The sequence below is a fragment of the Mus caroli genome, chromosome 7 (genome assembly GCF_900094665.2).
Source record: "Mus caroli chromosome 7, CAROLI_EIJ_v1.1, whole genome shotgun sequence".
Taxonomy (NCBI): Eukaryota; Metazoa; Chordata; class Mammalia; order Rodentia; family Muridae; genus Mus; species Mus caroli.
This window is the reverse complement of record NC_034576.1, coordinates 95,131,643-95,154,308: the sequence shown is the minus strand read 5'-3', so window position 1 is coordinate 95,154,308 and position 22,666 is coordinate 95,131,643. Positions and strand designations below refer to the sequence as shown.

At 37.7% G+C, this 22,666-nt stretch overlaps 1 protein-coding gene across 6 annotated transcripts in view; it reads right to left on the bottom strand.

Moving 5' to 3' along the window:
- Positions 1 to 22,666, bottom strand: part of Dlg2 (discs large MAGUK scaffold protein 2) — a 1,891,758-nt gene that overhangs the window by 279,723 nt on the left and 1,589,369 nt on the right. For all 6 annotated transcript variants that reach the window (XM_029479404.1, XM_021169155.2, XM_021169152.2 and 3 more), the window contains one exon: positions 15,457 to 15,559. In XM_029479404.1, coding sequence (XP_029335264.1) covers positions 15,457 to 15,559 — 103 coding nt within the window. The remainder of the gene's footprint in view (positions 1 to 15,456; positions 15,560 to 22,666) is intronic.

Here is a 22,666-nt window from a genome sequence, read left to right as displayed (position 1 = left end):
TCTGCCTCTGATGTGAGCAGTGAGAAACTCAGATCCAGACTGCAGAAACGTAGGCTGGTAGGTGTTGGCAGGTAGAGAAGATGTAAGTCACTTGGATAAAGTGCAGGCTTCTGGAAGGAGTCTTAACACTTTGTCCAAAATTTGTATTCCATTACAGCATTAAAATGGCATCTTCCCTCCTCCTGAAACTCTGAGGACACAGAGAACTGATGAGAGGAATAAGGGCTGATATATTTCCTTTCTCTCTCTCTCTCTCTCTCCCTCTTTCTTTTTTTCTTCCTTTCCTTTCCTTTCCTTTCCTTTCCTTTCCTTTCCTTTCCTTTCCTTTCCTTTTTCCTTTCCTTTCCTTTTTCCTTTCCTTTCCTTTCCTTTCCTTTTTTCCTTTTTCCTTCCCTTTTTCCTCTCTCTCTCCCCCCTCCCCTCTCTCTTCTCTCTCTCTCTCTCTCTCTTTTTTTTTTTTTTTTTTTTTTTTTTTTTTTTTTTTTTTTTTTTTTTTTTTGTCTCTGGTACTGAAAAAAAGTAGCCAAATTAACACTCTAGGAGACTTCTCATAGTTGCATGTCAACCTGCTTTCAAACTCTTAGGATGAAAAGTTATCATCTCCACAAGATAGAGTATCAAAAGAAAATCTTTATATCTTATAAATTACTGTTCAATGAGGGAAATCAATGAAAAATATTAGAGTCACAGATTTGTATTATAAATGATCCTGATGTCATAGTTTTTGTCTTTCAGAGGAGAAAAATTCACCTTTTAAAATTCAATATATATATTGAATATATATAAATAATTGAATACACATACACAGTCACACACCACACACACACACACACACACACATACACACACACAGTTGCTAGAATACATTATCAACTAAAATTAGGGCTCTTACATTGTTGTTTGGTTTCTAGACAGGAAAGTACCTTTTGCTTTAAACTTGCCTTTGAATATAAATAAAAAAAGTGTTCATTTGTGTATCAAAGGCTGTACCTCGACTCTTCTCTTTTAGCTGTAGCAGAGTTTAAAGGAAACGTCCCAAATGCGGATTAGAATTCAGCATGTAGAGTAATCCATGAAGCGAGCATGGAGGACCAATGATCTTTTGTCAACTATCATAAATGGGAGAACAACTGTCTGTTCTCCGTGCCCAGCAAAGGGGTAGTACAGGGAAATGTGAACCATTCAAATGGCCTTCTCCAACTGGATGGTGAGAAATCATTTCCTTACCCCATTAATAGAAGGCTAAGGGATTGGAACCACTGATTAAATATAGATAGTAATGAGCTGGGGTGTGCTTTTCTGGGGTGTAGCTGTGGGTAATGGATGGAAAGCAGGTCCTTGTGCACTCTTCAGTGCCTGGCACCACAATGTCCACTTTATGTCCTGGCCTTGGTGCCTTTTGTTCAGATACTCAGATGCTGACAACCACTATTATCTTTTTTTCTCCTTCTAAACAGCACGCTGTTAAGACTAAGCTTGGGAGCCTTCACTTGCTTATTTTCATAATGAGTTATGAGTTAAGCTTATCTGCCTTTGGCATTTCATTTTGGCTCCACAATACCATTGAATTCGCTGTGTTCTTTCTTCTTATCAATTTGGAAAATGAGACTGTGTCTGTCTTTAATTCCATTGTGGAAAGTTGAGAAAAAACATATGTGCCTTGTAACTGCCAAGAATAGCTTTAGTAAACAAACCTTGCATTAATCCTTGTGAGTGCCTTGAATTCACTATTAACAATCTTATTAACGTGCTCCCATTTCTTAGAATCTATTAATATATATATGAAAAATATATATTTATATATTTAAATGCATATATTTAAAAATCTGATTATTTTATCATCTACAAGTTCTCAACACTGTTATATTACAAAGTTAATGCAAGTATAACTCAAAATGTCATAAATTATATTGTAAATATTGTGTGCCTGCTACAGTTCTAGTTGCTAAGGCTATACCAACCAGTAGTATAGTAAAAATTGTCCCTACTGTGGAATTTAATTTTCACCTAGGATAAAAGAGGCTATAGGCAGACAAACAACAACAAAAAGAAACTTTTGAAAAGGTTAACTATATGTGGCAAACACTGTGAATACATACATGAGGGCTATGAAGAAATTAAAACAGATTCTTATTTTGCCAAGAGAAATAGCTACTCAACAGCAGAAACTCATGCCTCTAAGTTTTCCTTCTGTGCAGTCTTGGGGAATGTAATTTACCCTTACTGTGTCTTAGGTTTCTTTCTCTCTAAAGCAGGGAGCAGAGGCTAGAGATACAGCTCAATAGGAGAGTGTCTATCTAGCATACACAGTATCCTGCACATTGCATAAATTTGGCATGGGACTTACTCTTAAATTCTAGCACGCAGGAGGCAGAGGCAAGTGAATCAGAAGCTCAAGGGCAACCTCAGGTATAGGGAATCATTTTTTAATCAAAAAAGTGGGGATTGTCATAACTCTCATTCCATAGTTTATTTAGGGCTTACAAGGATGAGAATATTAGAATCTATAAAATAATGTATGTCATATATAAGGTACTTGTTGGTATTAGCTTTATCATCTTAGTGTATTATTGACCTCTTTCTAGAGATGATAAATCTGAAGGTTATAAAAGCCAAATCCTTTGAGAAGGCTGTGCTTTTGGAAGGATGGAGAAACACTGCCTTACATTCTGGCTGCATTTTCAAATATTCTTTTGTCTCTTCTTACACGTACTCCTCCCACAAAAACCCCACTTATTAAGGAAGCCCATTATATTCATAGTCTCTCATGGTTGCTAGAGATAATATATATTTACTGACAATAAGCCTTATCTGTCTCATTTTTCTGATATACATATAATTTTTTTTCTTTTACCATCTCTTTGTTTTGCTATTGCCTTGAGACAGACTTTTCATACACATTAGGCATGACTTTGTTCAAGTAGAAATCACTAATTATCAAGTCAACACAGCACTGGGGAATCGCATGCATTTTGCTCTCACAGCAGAGGCCTCTGCATCGGGGTGAGAACACTGGAGAGAATTTCCATTTGTGATGCCCCAGATTTCAGCCATTTAACTGAAATTCAAAATTGCTACTGTTTTTGTCTTTTCATGACCTTTTCAGATGACTTTTTTTCCCTCTCCCTCTCTCTAATCACTGTTCCATTTAGAACGGATGACATTCAGAAATCCGTACTTCGGTGGTAATCTGAATTCTTTTTATATCCAGTTTGAAACCCTAATCACTGCCCTTTTTCCTTCAATTGCCCAGACACTTGGTGTGTATTTTATTACACAACATCTTGCCAAATTTGAAATGCTTTCTTGGAGTCAAGGGGAGTTCTGGAGCAGGCTCAGCAGCACAGTGCAGATAGACAGAGCTTAAGCTACACTGATACAAGTTTAATAGGCTTTCAAAGGAAGTGTCAAATCCAAGCACCTCACTTCCATTAGTTGTAAGACTACAGCTTTTTACACCTTCCTAATAAAGAGGGGGCTGGGTGAGGACATAGAGGGAGGTGGTTAAAACCTTAATGTTCCTGCTGGGTGATGTGGTGTTGTCAATGGGCCTGAGAGCCAAGCTGGCCACTGTGGAAATTTCACCTTGGCCAACTAATTATCATTTTTTCCAGCTTTTTATTCCTTCATTTGAGGAATAAGGACATAAAACCATGTCTATTAATGTCTTATGAGGATTAAATGGCATAAGATAGTAGTTCTCAACCTGTGGGTCTCATATCAGATATTCTGCGTATCAGATTATGATTTATAACAGTTAACAAAATTTCAGTTATGAAGTAGCAACAAAATAATTTTATGGTTGGGATCACTACAGCATGAATAACTGTTTTAAAGGATCATAGCATTAGGAAGGTTGAGAATCACTGGCATAAGGCATACCAAGATTTAGATATACAAGTCACTCCATAATGATAATAATTATTAGTGCTACATATTCATTTGACATTGTGTTTGAACACTTCAAATAGTCTATTGACATGTGGACTATTGATGGTAGTGTAGAGCAGAACATGTGGGGATCCTTTTGGGGTCCAGCTGTTTCTCATTTATTTTTATCTTTATTTTAAGGAATAGATTCAGCCTGTACACACAGTCCAATCTTTTTTCATGATGTTTGAGTTTAAGAAAAAAAAAACATTGTTGACTTTCTACCTGGGACCAATCCAGGGATAAGCATGTTTCCTGTGGAGGGCCCTTTGTCTTTCTTGCACTCGGTATTAACTGCCCGACAATGAGGAGTTGCCACTAAAACTGCTGCTCTCTTTTTGCTTATTGGATGCATCCCCACTATGCATATTACTTATTTTAAGAAATTCAATTATTTAAAAGATAGACATAGGTAATGAATCATATCAAAAGGAGTATAACTGCCTATACTACTCAAAAGCCAGTCATTTGATGAGGTTATTTCTTAGTGACCTTGAACAAGCGGAATTAAGAGAAGACTCTTCACATAATAAGGGATTATCATAAGTACCATCATGTGAAGATATTTATTGAGTGAAACAAATTAACTCTTGTCCATGTTTTCAAGGGGTGATGTTAACCTTGTTTCATATCCCTTTGGATCCCAGTGGCCTCTTTAAAGGATATTAAATGTTCCATTTTTTTTTCTAGAAAGCCATAGCAATTAATGAAGAACAATTAAATGGAGGTTTCTTTTGGGATACTTGTACCCTTGGTAATTTATAGTATGTTGGGTACTAGCATAGTCACATTAAAAGAAAAATTAAATATTTATAATATTAATTTGTTTTAGAAAAATCTTATTTTTGTGCTGGTTAATATTTTATGTTTTACTTAGTGTAGTCCATATATAAAAAAATTTCGAGGCCAATTTTTGGGTTCATTTGGATAAGCCATTTTTTCAGCACTATTTAGTTTCTTTCAGAAACCACAAGAAAACTAAGAGTGCTTTGTCTTGAATTACCTCAGTCTGTCCCAACATCAGACTCACTCATGTAAGCGTATAATCAGTGTTAATGGAGCAACTATTTTTTAAAATCATTTTTATTTTATGTGTATGAGTGTTTTGCATGCATGTCAACATGTGCACTTTGTCCATACATGGTACCATCAGAGGCCAGAAGACGGTCATAGATCCCCTAGAACTGGAGCTACAGACAGTTGTGAGTCACCATGCAGGTGTTGGGAAGGGAATTCTGGTCCTCTGCAAGAACAGCCAGTGCTCCTGACTGTTGAGGTAGCTCTTCAGTTCCAAGCAACACTTTGTTAATATTAAAGATCAACATTTTCACTGTGGTGCTGAGAATCAGACCCCTGAGATTGCACACGCTAGACCAGAGAGCTCTTAACACAGCACTCCTAGCTCCAAAGATCAATGATGAAGAGTTATAGACAACCAAGTTCAGATCTGAGCATGGTGCAGCCCACAATGTACACGTACATGCCACAAGGAAGGAACTCACACTGGTAGGAATAGTCTACCACCTTCCAAACAGTCTATGACCATTTGCACCAATTCTGCCAGCAAACATTGGAAGGTAATATTTCTACATACAGAAAGGCTGTCACTAACCATAGGCTTCCCAGCTAGTAACTGGGGAGTTTTCTACCTATCTTTACGCCAGTTTGCATATCTTTTCCCAGAACCAAACTTCAAACTCAAAGACTCACAGTCCTCAAAAGTTTTCACTTTATTCATTCATTTTACATGAAATGTAACTTCATGTAGCTTAGGCAAGCCTTCAACTCCTTATCCTCCTACATGCACCTTCCAAGTGTGAGGTATTACAGGTGTGTATCCTGAGGCCAATTGAATTTATGTATCTTTATTAAGCCAATCTCTGAATTTAATGCTTTTTATTATCTATTATCTTCTTGAGTCTATCTAATTTCTTCCTGTTTTCCTACGTCTTTGGTCTAGCAAACATTATTTCTTATTTGGAATGGTGAGATTTCTATTGTTTTCATTTTCAATGACACATGGCCAACCATCATCTAAAACACTGTCCCAGTACAATAGGAATTGCATTATTATTATTACCTTTCTTTGTTGTGTGTGTATCTGTCTGTACTTGTATGTATATGGGTGTGAGTGTACCATAGCATAGGTATAGAGGCCAGAGGGCAGCTTGCAGAAGTTTGCTTTCTCCTTCTAATGTCGTGGTTTCCGGGGATCAAACTCACGTTTAAGGGTTGGTAGCAATTAACCTTTACCTACTTAGCCATTTTGCAAGTTCAAGAGTTTAGATATTAGGGATGGGTGGGGAGAGAGAGGGTGTGAAGGGGAGGAAGGGACAGAGAGAAAGAGAAAGAGAGAGAGAGAGAGAGAGAGAGAGAGAGAGAGAGAGAGAGAGAGAGAGATCTTGGGGGAGTTAATATTCCAAAGATTGGTGGTTCTGTAGTCTACTGTGACCCATAAAGTGCTTGCTGAACCATTCTCCATTCAGTTGCCAGAGACGTCTTTTTAAGAGGAGCAAAACTGATCGCACCATTCTGAGGTTTAAAACATTTCAATAGCCTATCAATCATTTACTTTGCATCTTGTGTGATGCACTCTACACTCTCGTCTGTCTTACATACTGTGTTTCTCCAGTTTTCTCTGCCTTGCTTTCAGTCCCTCCGTGCTGCAGACCCCTCTTTCCCATAGGGTTTTGCCTCCTAAAACATTCTTCCATGTCACTTATTCTGGTGTACGTTGACAAGTTAATTCCTATTCACTCTGGAGATCAGAGAGAGTATTAGAGCTTGCCTTCTTGATCTTCCAATCTCAGTCATGGAATTCCATTTGGTCTGGTTTTGCATACACTTGAGTCAGTATCGATGTTCTCTTCTGTTTTTACAGCATGTACAGCAGCTTCTGTCCCTCATCAGTGAGGTCTCATTTGACTGACTGTAGGCTCATCAGGGCAGTGACCATGTCTGTTCTACCTCTGTTCTACCTCTGATATCCAGGGCTGCCTCCCACTTATTGGAAGTATTTAATGACTCTCAGCTGAAAGAAGATTGAATGAATAAGTTTTGCTCTGCTTCTACTTAATGTTCCCAGTATGTAAGCAACTCTCTATTAATAAAAAAGTTATTCCTAGTAGGGGGAAATAAGGTATCTCAGCAAACAGAGGGGCTTAAGAAAACCATCTTGAGCTAAAGTAGTTTGGATAGCCTTGCTTTTGACAGACTTGGCCAGCTGAATCAACGAGAATGTCAGTAATCCTGTTTGGATTAGCACTCTGTGAAGCATATTAAAGATGAACACTCTATCTTCCTTAGGCTTTGCTTTGCTATATTAATGCTGCTGCTATTTATAATTGTGAGTATTCAAAATACCTCCAATATTTCAGTATTCTGTATACATGATTTCCTGAAATAGATTTTTCTCATGTCACTTCATTTTAGCCTCAGTACATTTATTTTAGAGCTCAAGAATTATTGATTTATGAGGCTTATAAGCTTTTGGATACAAAAGGCGTACAAACTAAGAGCCATGAATAAATTGTTAATTTAAAACATCCTAAAACAAACAGGCACTCCTATTTGAATTAATTTTAAAACATAAAAAGTTCAAATCCTATTGAACTCAGAACAGCATGTATATATATATATATATATCCCTTTCTGTGAGTAAGTGAAAGCAGAATTTCTCCATCTTTATTTTTTCCATCTTTAAAATGTATGAAATAAGAAGAGGACACGTAAGAATTATCAACTTACTATAATTTTTATTTTTCTTTGATAACACACTTAATTATAAGTTAAATTTCATAGAGCATTTGCTCAAGAGTCTTAAAGAAAACCTTGCCATAGTTATTTCCAGGCCAGCAGACTACATCTTACTGAGTCCTAACCTCCCTACCAACTCCTTTAAAAAAAATCAATATTTAACCACAGGGGAATCAATGTTCAGAAAAGTGGTGTGGTCCTGAGCATGGGCTGGAGAAACACATGCTTCATCACTTGTGGCGAAATTTGCAAACTAGCTTAAGTAAGAGGCTATCCAATCAGATGTTTTGGTCAACTCTACTAAACAGCAAGGAAATGGAATTGATTTAATAGGTATTTTAAATCCATCTGGGTTTGTACTCCTCTTCTCTGTTGTCTCCTGAAACATGAACTTCTGCATAAAATTGAAGCATTCACTTGTAAAAATTATTTTCTTTTTGTAACAGTAGTAAAATAAGGAATGCTTTAAAAATCCTTTATTTCCTTGCCTTTATTTAAATATTTCAAATGATAGGTGTGGATCTAAGGACCTTGGTTGTCAGAGTGTTCTCAGCAAATAGATTATTTGGCTCCTTCTAGTATTGAGTAATTTATATTAGTAGATGACAAGGGAATTTCCCGTCCCTCAAATTAGTAAAAACAACAGAAGATTTTAGTCATTTTGATGTGTTTGATATTTAACATTCCAAGAATAGACAGTGAGGTCAATGGAAACTTCCGAGTCAGAAAGTGAAGCCTGCTTCTATTTTGGCTGAATTGTTCTAGGTCCAAAGTGGCTTTTTGGCATAGTAAGACAGACTCAGCATCATTAATCATCAAGGTATTTGCAGAGAATCCCTCACAAATCTCACACTCTGTATAGTCATATCCTGTTTTGCTACATGGCAAATGAGGTTAGAGTTGAAGGAAAAAACAACGAAGACTTCAGTAAAAGGACACATTGAATGAATAAGTAGGTTGGGAGAGTTTTTAGATGCTGGTGTGTTACCTGTTATTGTATGTATGTATATTGGGGGAGTGAGGAGAGAGAGAGAGAGAGAGAGAGAGAGAGAGAGAGAGAGAGAGAGAGAGAGAGAGAGAGAGAGTTAAAGAGAAGTACATTGCTAAGCAATACAAAGTCTAGTGTAATGTAAAATTTTCTTCCAAATAGTTCACTAAAATTATAGTATTCTGTTCCTCAATAAAGCCAAAGTTAATGTAACATATTTAGAAATGTATTATATTGGACATAATAGAGCATGTTGAGGGATGATTTAATGTATAGATGACTAGATGGATGAATTATGGTGCAGGAATGAGTCATAATTGAGAAAAGGAACTCATAATATATTTGAGATATGTAGCCATCAGTATTTCCAGTCAGCAAGCATTTTACGTTAAAATAGTTGCTAATATTAACCATAACATACAAACAACAACAATAGCAGTTACAAGCTGGACATGATAGTAAAATGAGAAAGCTCTCACCTACCCTGAGAACTTTCTGACCCCTTTAAGTTCTTAGCTTATAAGGCTTTTACTGGATTATGTTTAAGAACAGGCCATTGTCAGCCACTATAGTGAATTCAAAGAAATTCCTTTGGAATTAGCTTATAACTTATCAGGTATGACCAAGATTATTTAAACAAGTTTCTGTTTTTTAAAAATAATCACTCAAAGTTTTATAGTGATACCTTAAGGACTCTGACTTTGACATGGTCTATAGAGGTATCTGCCAGGAAGGAACTTGTTCTTATGTCATCTCACCTTCCTGTTTTGTTCTTTCCCTTCAGTAGAGGCCATACTATAGGCATGACCATGTTCACTGTCTCACTACCTAGCAAAAATACATGTAAATATTCTTGATAATCCATATTTAGATTGAAGGCATAGGCACAGTGGACTGACACAGACTTCTGAAAGCCCCTGCGTTGTATCCATCCCTAGCAAAATTATGGGGTTAGGACATTGGGTGAGACACACCAGCAATAAAACCCGATGATACAGTTTTATGTGACCTCCCAATGCTTCAGGTAGAGGGGTTGAACACAGTAGTGTCAAATCACAATGGTTTCATGGACCCGAGTACACTATAGAGCCACATTTCAAACATTAATATAAATACAAGTCATCTGAGCATCTTGGTAGGTTACAGATTCTAGTTTGCTAAGGTTGGCTTAACACTTGCCTATGTTGCTGGCCTTGAATCATATCTGGTATAGAGATACTCCAATAATTCAGCAAAGCTCACTAAATAATTCCCTATCACTCCAACTATTTCTTTATATTTCTCTATGCTGCTTATCACTATCTGATACATTTTGTAGTAAGGAAGACTTCTTTGGTTCACTGCTTTGTCATTTCCCTGGAACATGGAAGCATCCAGAAAAAGAAAAGGATATCGATGGATTGAGTCTATAAGTGATACCATGACTAGGCTGTCTCAATGTCAAGAAACAAATTAGACTTACAAGTCTTTTTTTTTTAAATATTTGTTGTATGTATATGAGTACATTGTAGCTGTTTTCAGACACACCAGAAGAGGGTATTGGATCTCATTACAGATGGTTGTGAGCCACCATGTGGTTGCTGGGAATTGAACTCAAGATCTCTGGAAGAGCAGTCAGTGCTCTTAACTGCTGAGCCATCTCTCCAGCCTCATAAGTCTGTGTTTTTAATGTCAGGAATTTAAATATCCTATTGAAAAGCAAAGGGTGGAGGAAATCAGCCCCCTCCACTGTTTGTGTAAGCAAATACTGTCTGATTGCTGCAGGGACTTCCCTAGGGTCTTTCCTATCTATTCTCCCTGCAAGCACACTGACCCCTTCTAGTGTTCCCACAAAGCTCAGAGCTATCCAGTTTGAGAGTATCAGTCTTTTCATGAGGAAGGCTTGGAGCCTAGTTTCTTCCTTTTTGTTCTTTAGCTGATAATTTTACTGTTCAACTGAATGGTAGGTAATTATTTCAATACCAGTCAGTTTTCTTATATTAAATTTAGTCACTATTATGTATGAAGGAAACATATATTGTAAAATTTGGCTTTGATCTTACAAGAATGCTCTGTAATGTGCTTTTTCTTAAATGTATAATTAGGCTATCAAAATGTTTGCAAATTTTATCAGTGGTATTAATGTTAACTTTTAGAAGTTGAAACAACACCAGAGTGTTACTCCTCTTTCTTGTGCTATGTTATAAAACAACTGTGGATTTTCTGGAGTGCATGACAGAGGGAATTTCCTCATGGGGATTGCTAAAGCTGTTAGGAAAGTGTTCCAAAGACACTATCTAAAAATTGTGAACATGAAATGTCTAGGGATTTACTTTAACATTTCTCTAATATTGAAGTTCTAGGTCATTCTTCCATATCCACTGAGCATATAGTTCTCCAGTACTTACTATTAATATTCATCAGACAACACATTGGGAATATTTAATATTTCTTTTTTTCTTTAAACAATTTTGTACAATATATTTTGAGAATCTTCTTTCTCCTTCTCTAAGTCCTACCAAAGCCTTCCCACCTACCTACCCAGACAACTTCATGTTCTTTCTCTTCCCTTCTTTCTCTCTCTCTCAAAAATAGAAAAGAAAGCAGAAAAGACAATACAACAACAACAAAAGGTGTACACAATCACACACCCAAGAGGAAAAAAAACTACCTCCCAAACAGTTCTTTTTGGGTTGGCCAACAACTCCTAGGCATAGGGCCTGCCATGGAGTGTGGTTGATATATCCAGTGATATAACACTGGTGAAAACTGATTTTCTTTTCTAACATTTGACATTTGCAACCAGCTTTATGGTTAGGGTAGGACTTTTTTGTCATACGTTCAAGACAAGCCTCACCCAATAACTCACTGATAAAGTATATTCAAATTCCTGTTGAGAAAATTAGAATTGGCGATACCACAAGTGGCAGCCTTCTCTTCCAAATTTGAGTGGAGAATGGTGCAGATCACAGGAAGGGGCACATGTATCTGAATACATGTCTGGAAACTTCAGAGAAAAAACTCCTGTGACCAAGTAGATTAAAGGCAGACTCACTGTGGAGTGGAGATGAAGATCCCTTGGGTAGTAAGGACTTTGCTGGAGTGGAGCACATGGGGTTCAGAGAGGGAACCCACCAAGTGAAGGTGTGGAAACAGGGGAATCTGGGAGTAAATTTACAAGCAGGGAATAGTTTTGTACAATCAGGGGGCAGTGCAAAGGACAAGGCTGTGGGTGATGATGGTAGGGTAGGTAGTGTTGGGCAAGGGAGGTTGGCTGGAGAACTGTGATGAAGGGAATGAACTTTGTGTGCAAGATCCTGAAGGACCTGTCTTATAGGTAGATAATTCAGAAAGCAATGACAAACATCTAGAAAAATCAAGGAAAGAGAAGGAATGAGGTATGAAGTATGTGGTGTATATGTGTGTGTGTCTGTGTGTTACCGTGTTTTTTTGAAATGGTGTCGTAACTTCACAAAGTAAACCAGACAAAGTTTTGTTTTGTTTTATTTTTGGTTTTGTTTTGAAAATGAGAATCAGCTTCCCATGGTGCTTAATGGAGTTGTTCCTAGGGGATCAGAAATATGGTAAAATGGGAAAAAGAGAAAAAAAATAAGTTTTCTTATTGTTGTTCTTACTATTTTTCTTCTTACTAAAATAACACATGTAAATTGTAAGGTGATCATATGACACAATTGAATTTGAAGAGATTGTAAAATATTACAGTAAGCTGACTTTAGTTCTACTACTTTGAGCCTCACACTGAAAGAGACAAACTGGGGACAGGGTAATGTATAGAGAAGGGACCACCCTCCTTGTAAACAGGACTGTGTATGCATACAATCTTACTTAGTAGCACAAAACTCTCCAAAGAAGACATTTATTACACACTACAATAGTTATATTTGAAAACTATGCTAATGCTATAAAAATTCAACAGTTGCTGTTTTGTAACTCATATTCCTTCAATAGTCCTTTTTCTATTTTTGAAACATAAGTGAAAAGCTGCAGCAAATGAAAATGAAGGTTTCCTTTGACCAGCAATTATCTTTAAGTAGAAACACAAAGATTGAGGTTTGTAAATACCCTTTTCACTAGGTTCGAGATCTGAACTTGAATAAATAACTATTGTAGTACCAGGGAGACATAGGGAGCAGAACACATATATAATGGTTGCTTGCATGGAACCACTAATCTTGTAGTTCAGCAAGATATCCTTTCTCCTTCCTTTCTAAAATATATATCTTACTCATTTTCAAGGTGGAGTTCCATTTCCACATTATGCTATTTTTCTGTGTTAAGGATCCTGCAGGCTTATTCTTTCCATGCCATTTCATAATTCTTAGAGCTAGGGCCATTACCATAAATGTTGCTCCTATTTACTGGGAACTGATTTCTATCAGGTATAATAAAGTTATTTCTCTTCAGCAAGGTGAAAAAATTACTTAGAGAGGAATACCATGCAATATCCTTGTAGTAGAAGACACAGCTTTCTGAGTATCTAGGAACGCTGGACAGAGCACACATTGGTGTCCCCATTAAGTAACTTGAAAGTGACTGAAAATGTATTCACTAGAAGCCTCGTTTTTTTATTCTTTTAATTTTTATCTCCAAGTGAGTGTGTACACGGGCATGCATGTGCATATGTGGGGTGCCCATGTGATGTGTGTGTGTATGTATGGTGCAAGAGCAAGCACACACACACCATTGAGTAAGGATAACCCAGGTGTCAAGTCTCAAGCTCTGCTTTGTTTGAGACAGGATCTCTTGTTTTCAAGTGCATACACAAGGCTCGCCTGTGAACTTCTCCTGTCTCCATTTCCCATCTCACTGTAGGAGTTCTAGAATTACAGATGTACATCACGAGGCCTGAGTTTACATAGATTCTGGGGACTCAAGTTCAAGTTCTTAAGATTGTGAGGCAAGGTCTTTACCCAATGTTTCATTTCAGCCTAAAATTCTAGTCCTTCACCACTCCAAAAGAAATGTAATAGCATCTCAGCATTATCACAGAGGGTACAGTACTGACAGAAATGAAAGGAGCTTGCTAAGAATTTTCTAATGAAACCCCTCAGCATAGTCTTCAATTCACTTGTTAATTTAAAAGTAAATTGTCAGTTATTTCCTTAAGCTGTTTTGCGATTTAAATTCCATTATACCACCAAACCAAAAATCTCATCAATCTTTCATTCCAAACAACAGTTCACTTAAGGCTTGGCTACCCATAAAGTTTACAAAAGGGAGAGTAAAACTGATTGCTTCCCCTTGCTACTACCTCATTTCCAACTGACATAAAGCTGTGGCAAATTAGGCCCTTTCTGCGAATCGAATCTGAACGTTGTCATTTTGAAGGACACTTTTGTTATTTGCAGGTTTCATGATTACCATCAATTGATGCGATTTATAAGACACACCTTTAATGGACATCTTGATGAAGTACAGTCTATTATCCCACTGGGGTATAGCTCTTAAATAAAATCAGGCTGTAGCAAGTTCTAGTGGAAGCATGGAAATTCATACTAACAGAACCAGAACATGATTGTTTTCATTTCTGTTTTATAATGGATACTTTTGGAAACACTCACTCCTCTAAGGAGAAAAGAAATGCATTGATATTTGAGAAGCAAAAAGTCTCCTTAGCAAGACCTAGGAAGTGTGTGCTCATCTTTTGTCACATCCCTGACCATCATTCATCCTTTCTTTACCAGCTCTATGGGCATCTGTGACACAGGCTTACAGCAAAGTGCATTTATTAAAATTTGGTTTAATTTGCTTGGAAATTCTGATCTAAAGTCAGGCACAAACAAAGCCAATATGCCAAGTTACACATTAAAGAAGGTGATTTATTTATTCTTTTATAGAACATGCTGTCCACCAATAATGATAAAACAGGCCACCACAGGCAAGATTCGTACTCTAAGCTTCCACAGGACAGACACACAGTAACATGAAATTAATGAGCAATCATTAATCTTTATATATGGCTCATGGAGCTTTTCCTTTACAACACTTTGTAATCTCATCCCCGGTTGTTAAATACTCTCCTAACAATTCATTCGCATTTCTTAAAGACAGAAGCCATATTCATTTTTTATGGAATAAGATGGAACGTCACCATATTGTATTTATGTTTCATTAGCAGAGGTCCATTACACATACAAACACACACACACACACACACACACACACACACACACACACCCCTTCACATACCAGTTGTATCACTGAGTATCATTTTAATCAGAAAAACAGATGTTTAAATAAGGAGTTAATCTTATTTAGGATGTTACCAATATATAGTTGGCCAATCCAACTTGTAACAACATTATCTCATCAAGGACCTGATTTTATTATAGTTATTAATTCCCAAGAATTGTATAGGTGAAAAGTGAGTGGGGTATCTAAAGACATTAATGAGAATGAAGGTATTGTCTTGAGGAGAGAAAATGGTCTGCTTAACACATCTATTTCTAAAGAAGAGACTTCTCCTCCTCCTTACTTCCAAAGTCTGAATTGCTTTTACAGTATCCACTGGTGACTGGATAAGAGCATAAATGGAATAAAGTTGGTGCTGGCTTTCGGGTATTTGAGTTCATCTGTTTGTATGAGCTTTTCTAACTGCCTGATGTCCTCCTGGAAGACTGGGAGTAACAGTTTTTGTGGGATGTAAGGGACATTAGTCATTAAGTTTCTACCACAAGTAGTTTAATAAAAATGTTACTGATCTTGATCAAGATTAGCACTGACAAGCAGCAATGTATCCACAAAGCCATTCTGGAACCTTCAAAGCCTGAGTTTGAACTGACCTTCAGGTTGATATTGTGCTATGATTGTCACAGTCTGTCCAGCCCCCTTCAGTGCTGCAGCTGCCTGCTCGTGGGATGCTCCTCGAAGATCGATTCCATTCACCTAGAAGACAGATCAGACTTTTAGGCGCAGTATCTGTATATTCTGAAGGAAGAAGAGCGTTTTCCAAAATTAATTAGCTATCTACAAGTATGCCATGTTCCTCAAAGAATTCTTCATTTCTTATTCAGGTGTTTCTTACTTCATCAAGTTTCATAGTCATGATTGCTATTTAAAAGCAGGGCCATGAAATTTCATCTTGTGTTTCTGGCACAGCCTGGCTAGGTTGGCGATGTTTTGTCTATCCCTGTCCACAAGAGTTTTAGTGTGTGTACTGCCAAGTTCCCATGGGTTTCCTGGCTTTCTGGGGCAGATTGGCTTTAAAACTAGAGGGGAAAATGATAATGGAGAGAGACACGTGTAATGCCAACAGACAAGTATGTGCCGACAGATTCATATATTCAGACGCTGTTCTGGGGAGACTGTATGGAATGGACCTGGCTAGCTGCCAGATTCCTCTCTTTGGGTAAGTGCCTAATCCTGTCATATGGAGCTTGGTGAGACAGCCTTGAGCCCTGTCCCAAAATAAACCCAACTGCCCCACTTCTCATGCACAATTCCATAATGAATTCTGACAAAACGAAATGAAGAGTGCCTGGAGTTTATTTTGCTGTCACTAACTCCCACTTTGGAGCCCATATACCAGAAGAGAAGCAGCGTATCTATAAAACAAGCCCTGACCTCAGCCTGGAAGAATCAAATCACCAGCAAGTCAATGCCAATGAGAAGCAAAAGCTAAAGTCTTTCTCCAATCAACAGTGTCAATAAGTCATCAGGAAACAATTGCCAAGGGTTCTGCGTCTAGTTGAGAGGAGGAACAGTGGGCGAGGCTCAAACAAGAAGCTTTCCTGATGGAAGTGAACATACTGAGTCTAGTTTTCTAACCAATGCAGATGGTACCCTCACCCTGCATCCCTTTGTTCACAGGGCAGGATGCTATGCCCAAGAGAAGACTCCAAAGTTGATCTGCGTAGCTACATGTTCAACACATTTCCTTGTTTTGGCTTTGGCAAACTTTAACAACAATTCTGAGTAGTTAGATTCAGGCATGGATCACTACTTTGCTTCTCTAGCTGGCTTGCCTTATCTGTAATCTTCAAGTTGATGGCATTTCTCCCTCAGAATAACTCTGTTTAAAATATCCTCATTGATATCTGGGGTTTCTTTTGCCTCTCCTCTGTTTTTTTATTCGGGTGAGCTTTCTTTTTCAAACATTGACTATGCATTAGTTTTGGGAAGTCCACTGTGCTAGGCCTGCTGTACCAACCATTAGATAGATAAGTGACAGTCCTATCTTCTCTCTGAGGCCATTTTCTCTCATTTCTGAAGGAAGGAACAGTTAGGCCATTATGCTCTAAAGTGCCTGTGGTGGTAGGCACACATACTTGTATTTTTTTTTAATTTATTTTTATTGGAGACAGGGTTTCTCTGTGTAGTCCTGGCTGTCCTGGAACTCACTTTGTAGACTAGGCTGGCCTCGAACTCAGAGATCTGCCTGCCTCTGCCTCCCAAGTGCTGAGATTAAAGGTGTACACCACAACTGCCCAGCTACATGCTTGTATTCTTGGTCCCTCTCCTGAAGTTTCTGAAGACAGCCACAGTGTACTCATATTACATTAAATAATAAATAAATAAATACATAAATAAATGATTAAATAATAAATACTTGTTATTTAATATACTGGTATAATAGATAATATTTAGTAATAATGTATAAATGAGGGTATATTATGTACATAGTTTCATATCTTCATTTTACTCAGAAAGATTTCTGAATTGTTGTTATTATTTTGAGACAGGTTTTCTCCATGCAGTTCCTGGAACTCACTATATAGTCCAGGTTGGCCTCAAACTCAGAAATCATCCTGATTCATTTCCCAAGTGCTCAGACTAAAGGAGTGTGCTACAACCGCCAGTCTCATGGAATGTTCTTAGTTAATACTACACATACACATCGATCTCATAGATCTTAATGCTATACAGGATCCTAGGATTTCGCATATAACATTTTATGTCACTAGTTCAGTTAATGAACATATTGCTTCTTTAACACTTTGCTATTATATAAACAATTCAGTAATATGTACCAACTAGTGGTAAGTTGAATAAAGGTAATTTTGATAGACATTGTCAAGTTACTTCTAAAAATGGGGCATTCATTTATATTTCTACTAATAACATAACTGTATTTTTATACTAATTATTTGCATATACCAAAACATTTGACATTTTATTTTGATAAGTAAAAAATTATATATTTAATTATATTTCTTCATTTATGAAGATACTTTTTTATACTAATTGGCTATTTTAATTTATTTTACATAAAATGTATGACCCACTATATTTGCTGAATTTTTGTTTAGTTTGTTCTTTTTAAAGTTTTATCTGTATTTTTTTTTAAAAAAATTAGTATTCCCCTTTGAAAACACATTTTACATTATGAAACATATTACTATGCTATCTCTTGTTATAGAGAATTGTAAGATGTTTTGTATAGTCACATTTATCATCTTTTTTCATTTTAAAAAAGCTTTAGACTTTTTTTTTTTACTATATTTCTTATTCCAACTGTTCTAATACATTTCCCGTATTGTCCTGTAATGTGATTATAGCTTTGATTTGGCTATTCAAAATCATAAGAACTCGTGTCCCTGGACTTTAATAGAGTGACAGTTCTTGCTAAACAATTTTACAATTCATGGAGAATAGTTTTTAAATGTGAGAGGAAGACAAGGTCATAGTATTCTGGGACACAGAGAAGGTACCAGGAGCATGTGGTAGTTTTCTGCAGGAAATACCACTGAGAAAATACTGGGTTGAGTTATCCAGATGAGGATGGATGGACCACAGTTTCTCCAGAAGGATGCAAAACCAAACTTTCATCAGCAGTGACAAAATCAAGGGATGACTTTTGGAGAATACTACTATCTTGAAATGAGAGTAGCTTCAACCCACAGATTTAACAGAATTATTAATTGTGAAAAAATACAAAGGGGTGGCCCAGTGGGAAAAATTTACAGAACTAGTGCCAGGTTTCAATTAAAATAGTCAGATAAAAGCACAAAGGAATCAACAGCAAATTATTTCACAGTTAGGGGGCTGGGAAGAACATGGCAGTGAGGCAGCCAAGAAGAAACTGGGGCAGAATCCAAAGTAGCTCTCTTTTCTTGTTTTTCAGAAAGACTATGGATAGTAAGGTACACAGATGCAGTCCCTGCATTTTAAGAACATGTAGCCCCAGAGCTTTTGTCTCTAATTGCATATGCAGCAGAGGATGGCCTAGCCGGCCATCAATGGGAGGAGAGGCCTTTGGTCTTTCGAAGATTATATGCCCCAGTACAGGGGAATGCCAGGGCCAGAAAGCAGGAGTGGGTGGGGAGTGGGTTGGGGAGCAGGGTGCGGGGAGGGTATAGGGGACTTTCGGGATAGCATTTAAAATGTAAATGAAGAAAATATCTAATAAAAAAAGTAAATGTTGAAGGATCTTGTCTTTTCTCTGAGGTGGAGAAATGACCTCACTGTTCTGAAGTGATGTAATAGAGTGAGCAGACATGCACAACTCTCACAGACTTACTCGGTCCACCAATGAGACACTGGGAAATAATAGTGTGGGGGCCTGCCATTCCTTGGGGCCTCTGGGTGGTAAATGCAGTGATTTCCATGATTTTAAAAAACCCTCAAATGTGTTTGGGAATTATTAAACTGTTTTCCCACCTCTCATTTTGTACTAAAGAAGGTGAGGCATAAACAACAAATATAATAAAAACACTCACATATACTAAGTGAATGAAGCAGAGAAATTACCGGTATTTCATAATCTAGGGTTTGAGCCACCTGGGTGTCAAGCATAGGGTACATAAAGGAAGTAAGGGAACACCATGTGGAATCTTGATTGCTATGATAAGTTTTGTTAGGAAGTGCTCAAAGCGCTACTGAAGCCTGGAACATTTCCCCTGTGTTTGGGAGGATGACCCTGGTAATGCTCAAGTCAGGATTCAAGACCTAAGTGATCAAAAATAAGATAACCAGACAGGAGATGATGGTAAGCTAGCAAATGCTGTAAGATGGAGGGCTGAATCACGAAAACCCAGATGGCATTGAGGAAGAGATGGAGACAGACTTGAGAGAAGAAACAGAGGAGGTAGGGGATTATGCAGCTGTCCTCAAGTGTTCTGAGATCCATCCAGAGTTCAAATAATATGTGTACTATTCATTGGGTTAGAAACGGAAGGTAAAAAACATATCATAACTTTTACTTACTGGGCCTGCCAGGGTGCCATAATTCAAGAGAAAACCAAATGGAAAGTGAGTTTGGATGAGAGAGGATCCTGCATTTCATTTTGGAAATATTAAGTTTGTTATCTCCATTGGATATGTATGGCTTTTCAGGCTCTTGAAAGAGATAATACCAGGAGTTTAGAGAAATGGACAATGTTAATAATTATTTTGGTTTTTATATCCCCAGGGTCCATACATGAGCACAGGAGAGCCACATGCAGAAGAGGTTTGCTGTACAAAGTAGCAATACTCAGATCACACACGCCACAGAGCAGAATCAGGTTAGAAAGCTCCTAGAACTTGTATGGTTAGAGCATAGAATTATCATCTACTGTTGGTTCCTCTCCAGTCACACATGAGGCAAGAGGGTGACCTGGGCTAGTATAAGATTAATCCAATAAAAGGTCAGTTAATGGACTAGAAGAAATGCTAGAGTGGGAGGTCCTGAAAAAGGAAGCATGGAACCCTGTGAATTTAGGCATCCCAAGTTGAAGTAGTTTCTCACTATAAGCCTATTCCATTGGGACCATCCCCCCTCCCCTCCTCTCCCTGTGCCTTACTTTCTTCACTGAGGAAGAGAGATTCATACTCAATGTCTGAGGTCCCTTCCAGTGTTTAATAAACAATCATCCTCTATCCTCTATCCTCAGTAGACATTTTTGTTGACAACTTGAGAAAAATGGTTCACTCAGCTTTAAAGTTTTATAGCACCCCAAAGCAAGTTTCAAAGTGAATGAACTATAAATTGCATGTGAAGTAGAAATTTCTAATTAAGTTTTCTGTTCCTCCTGGAGGCAGTGGCACTTGGCAGAGAGCGATAACACTTCTGACAGTAGCTGCCTGAGTACTCAGGACTAGAATTCTGGAACACAGGGAAAATGAAAAATTGATATTGGATATTTACGTGTCTTAGAAGTTAAATATTAACATTCTCTTTAAATTTGGCTCACTGATGCAAAAAAAAGTGCAAAATTGTATTTAAAAAATATTTTAAAATGTCTGAGCTTTGCCAAAGGCATCTGTAGAGGGCTGGTCACTTTGCAGCTTGTAACTGAAAATAATAACAGCAGTCTAGTTATGTAATCCCAACCTATGGGATAAAGCACAGGAAAGAACTTTCAGGATCCATGTACTCGGGATAATAACTATCTCAATGAAAGCGAACGAAGGGTGCCTGGGACCTTGCCAATTACTGCACAAACCCATGATCTAGTCACCATCTCCAGTGCTGATGAATTTAACTAGAGGCTTATAAATCTCTATTTTTACTATATATTTTTCATTTGGACACTGAAGATTTCAAACTTGTGCTCAAAATCAAGCAATTTTCTCTTGAACCTGATTGTTTTTTCCTTTACTTTTAACAGATAACAATACCACATCCACCACTTTTGCTCCTCAACAAAGACTTATTCCTATCTCCTCTCTCATCTTCTCCTGTAACCCATCTGCAGCTCTATTTCATCTAGCGAGAGACCCTGTTACTCTTTTGCTGATACACCTCACCTTTGGCAGCCAAGCAGTTGTTCTTGGGATCTTGCAGGAGCCTATGAGTTTCTACTGTGCCTGGGATTGCTTCATGCTCACATTATTTCTCTTTAACCAGTTAGATATCATAAAGTTCACATAAAGTCCACATCTTTCCTTCCCTTACCATCTCTTAATTGGCTTCTTTTTTTTATTAGATATTTTCTTTATTTACTGGTCAAATGTTATCCCCTTTTCTAGTTTCCCTGCCAAAAAATCCCCTATCTCCTCCCCCTCCCCCTGCTCCCCAACCCACCCATTCCCTCTTCCTGGCCCTGGCATTCCCCTATACTGGGGCATGGAACCTTCACAGGACCAACGGCCTCTCCTCCCATTGATGCCTGACTAGGCCATCCTCTGCTACATATGCAGCTAGAGCCATGAGTCCCACCATGTGTTTTCTTTGTTTGGTGTTTAGTTCCAAGGAGCTCTGGGGGTACTGGTTAGTTCATATTGGCTTCTTGTTCATTTGATTTGAATAAATCCAAAGTCCTGACCTTGATCCCTGCCCATCCCTCTATTCCATTTCACATCACTCTTTGCTGTTTCCCCACAAGGGACTTCATTCTGTTTGGCCTCAGTATAAGTTCCTTCAGGCTGTGGATATCTATGCCAGAGATCTGGACAGCTGAAATATTCTCTGGCCATTCTCATATCTGGCCAGTTCTTTTCCCAATTCTCAGCAGCTTATGTGCCAGTTTCTTAGAGCATTTTGCTCATGCTCCCTCAAACTTAACCTCTTTGCCTGTCTAGGAAAGACTTGTGCTTTAATTTACAGAATTCAGACCTATTTGGTAACTTGCCTCACATATCAAAAAATCTTCCCTTGAATAAAAATTTTATCTCTTTACCTCCATCCCCTTAATAGTTAGAACACTATGTAGAGGCTAGGTAATAGTCCTTCAATTAATAAATGTTTATAACCATTAGATCACATAATTTTATTTAAAATCATCAAAATTTTATTTGCCAATTAATTACAATTTACTTATAACAAACCAGGTATGGTTAAGACACCTTTTCATGACTTTGTCTTCCTGGGGTGGGTGGGGGGGGGGGGGGGAGTACTGTAGTCATGGAAACAGAATCTTTGAGGGTAGGGCTTAAGAACCTTGACTTCTGCAAAGCTCTATGCTGACAGATGATTAGTCAGGTGTGGGCTATCCCTTGGTGATGTAGTTCTTTATTTTCTCTATGTTGTGTCAGAACTTTGTTATTTGATAAACTTTCTGGTTTTGGGGGGGGGGGCACTCACCAGTTATGATGCAGTAGAACAGCCCCAGATTATTTCTCCTTCTTAAC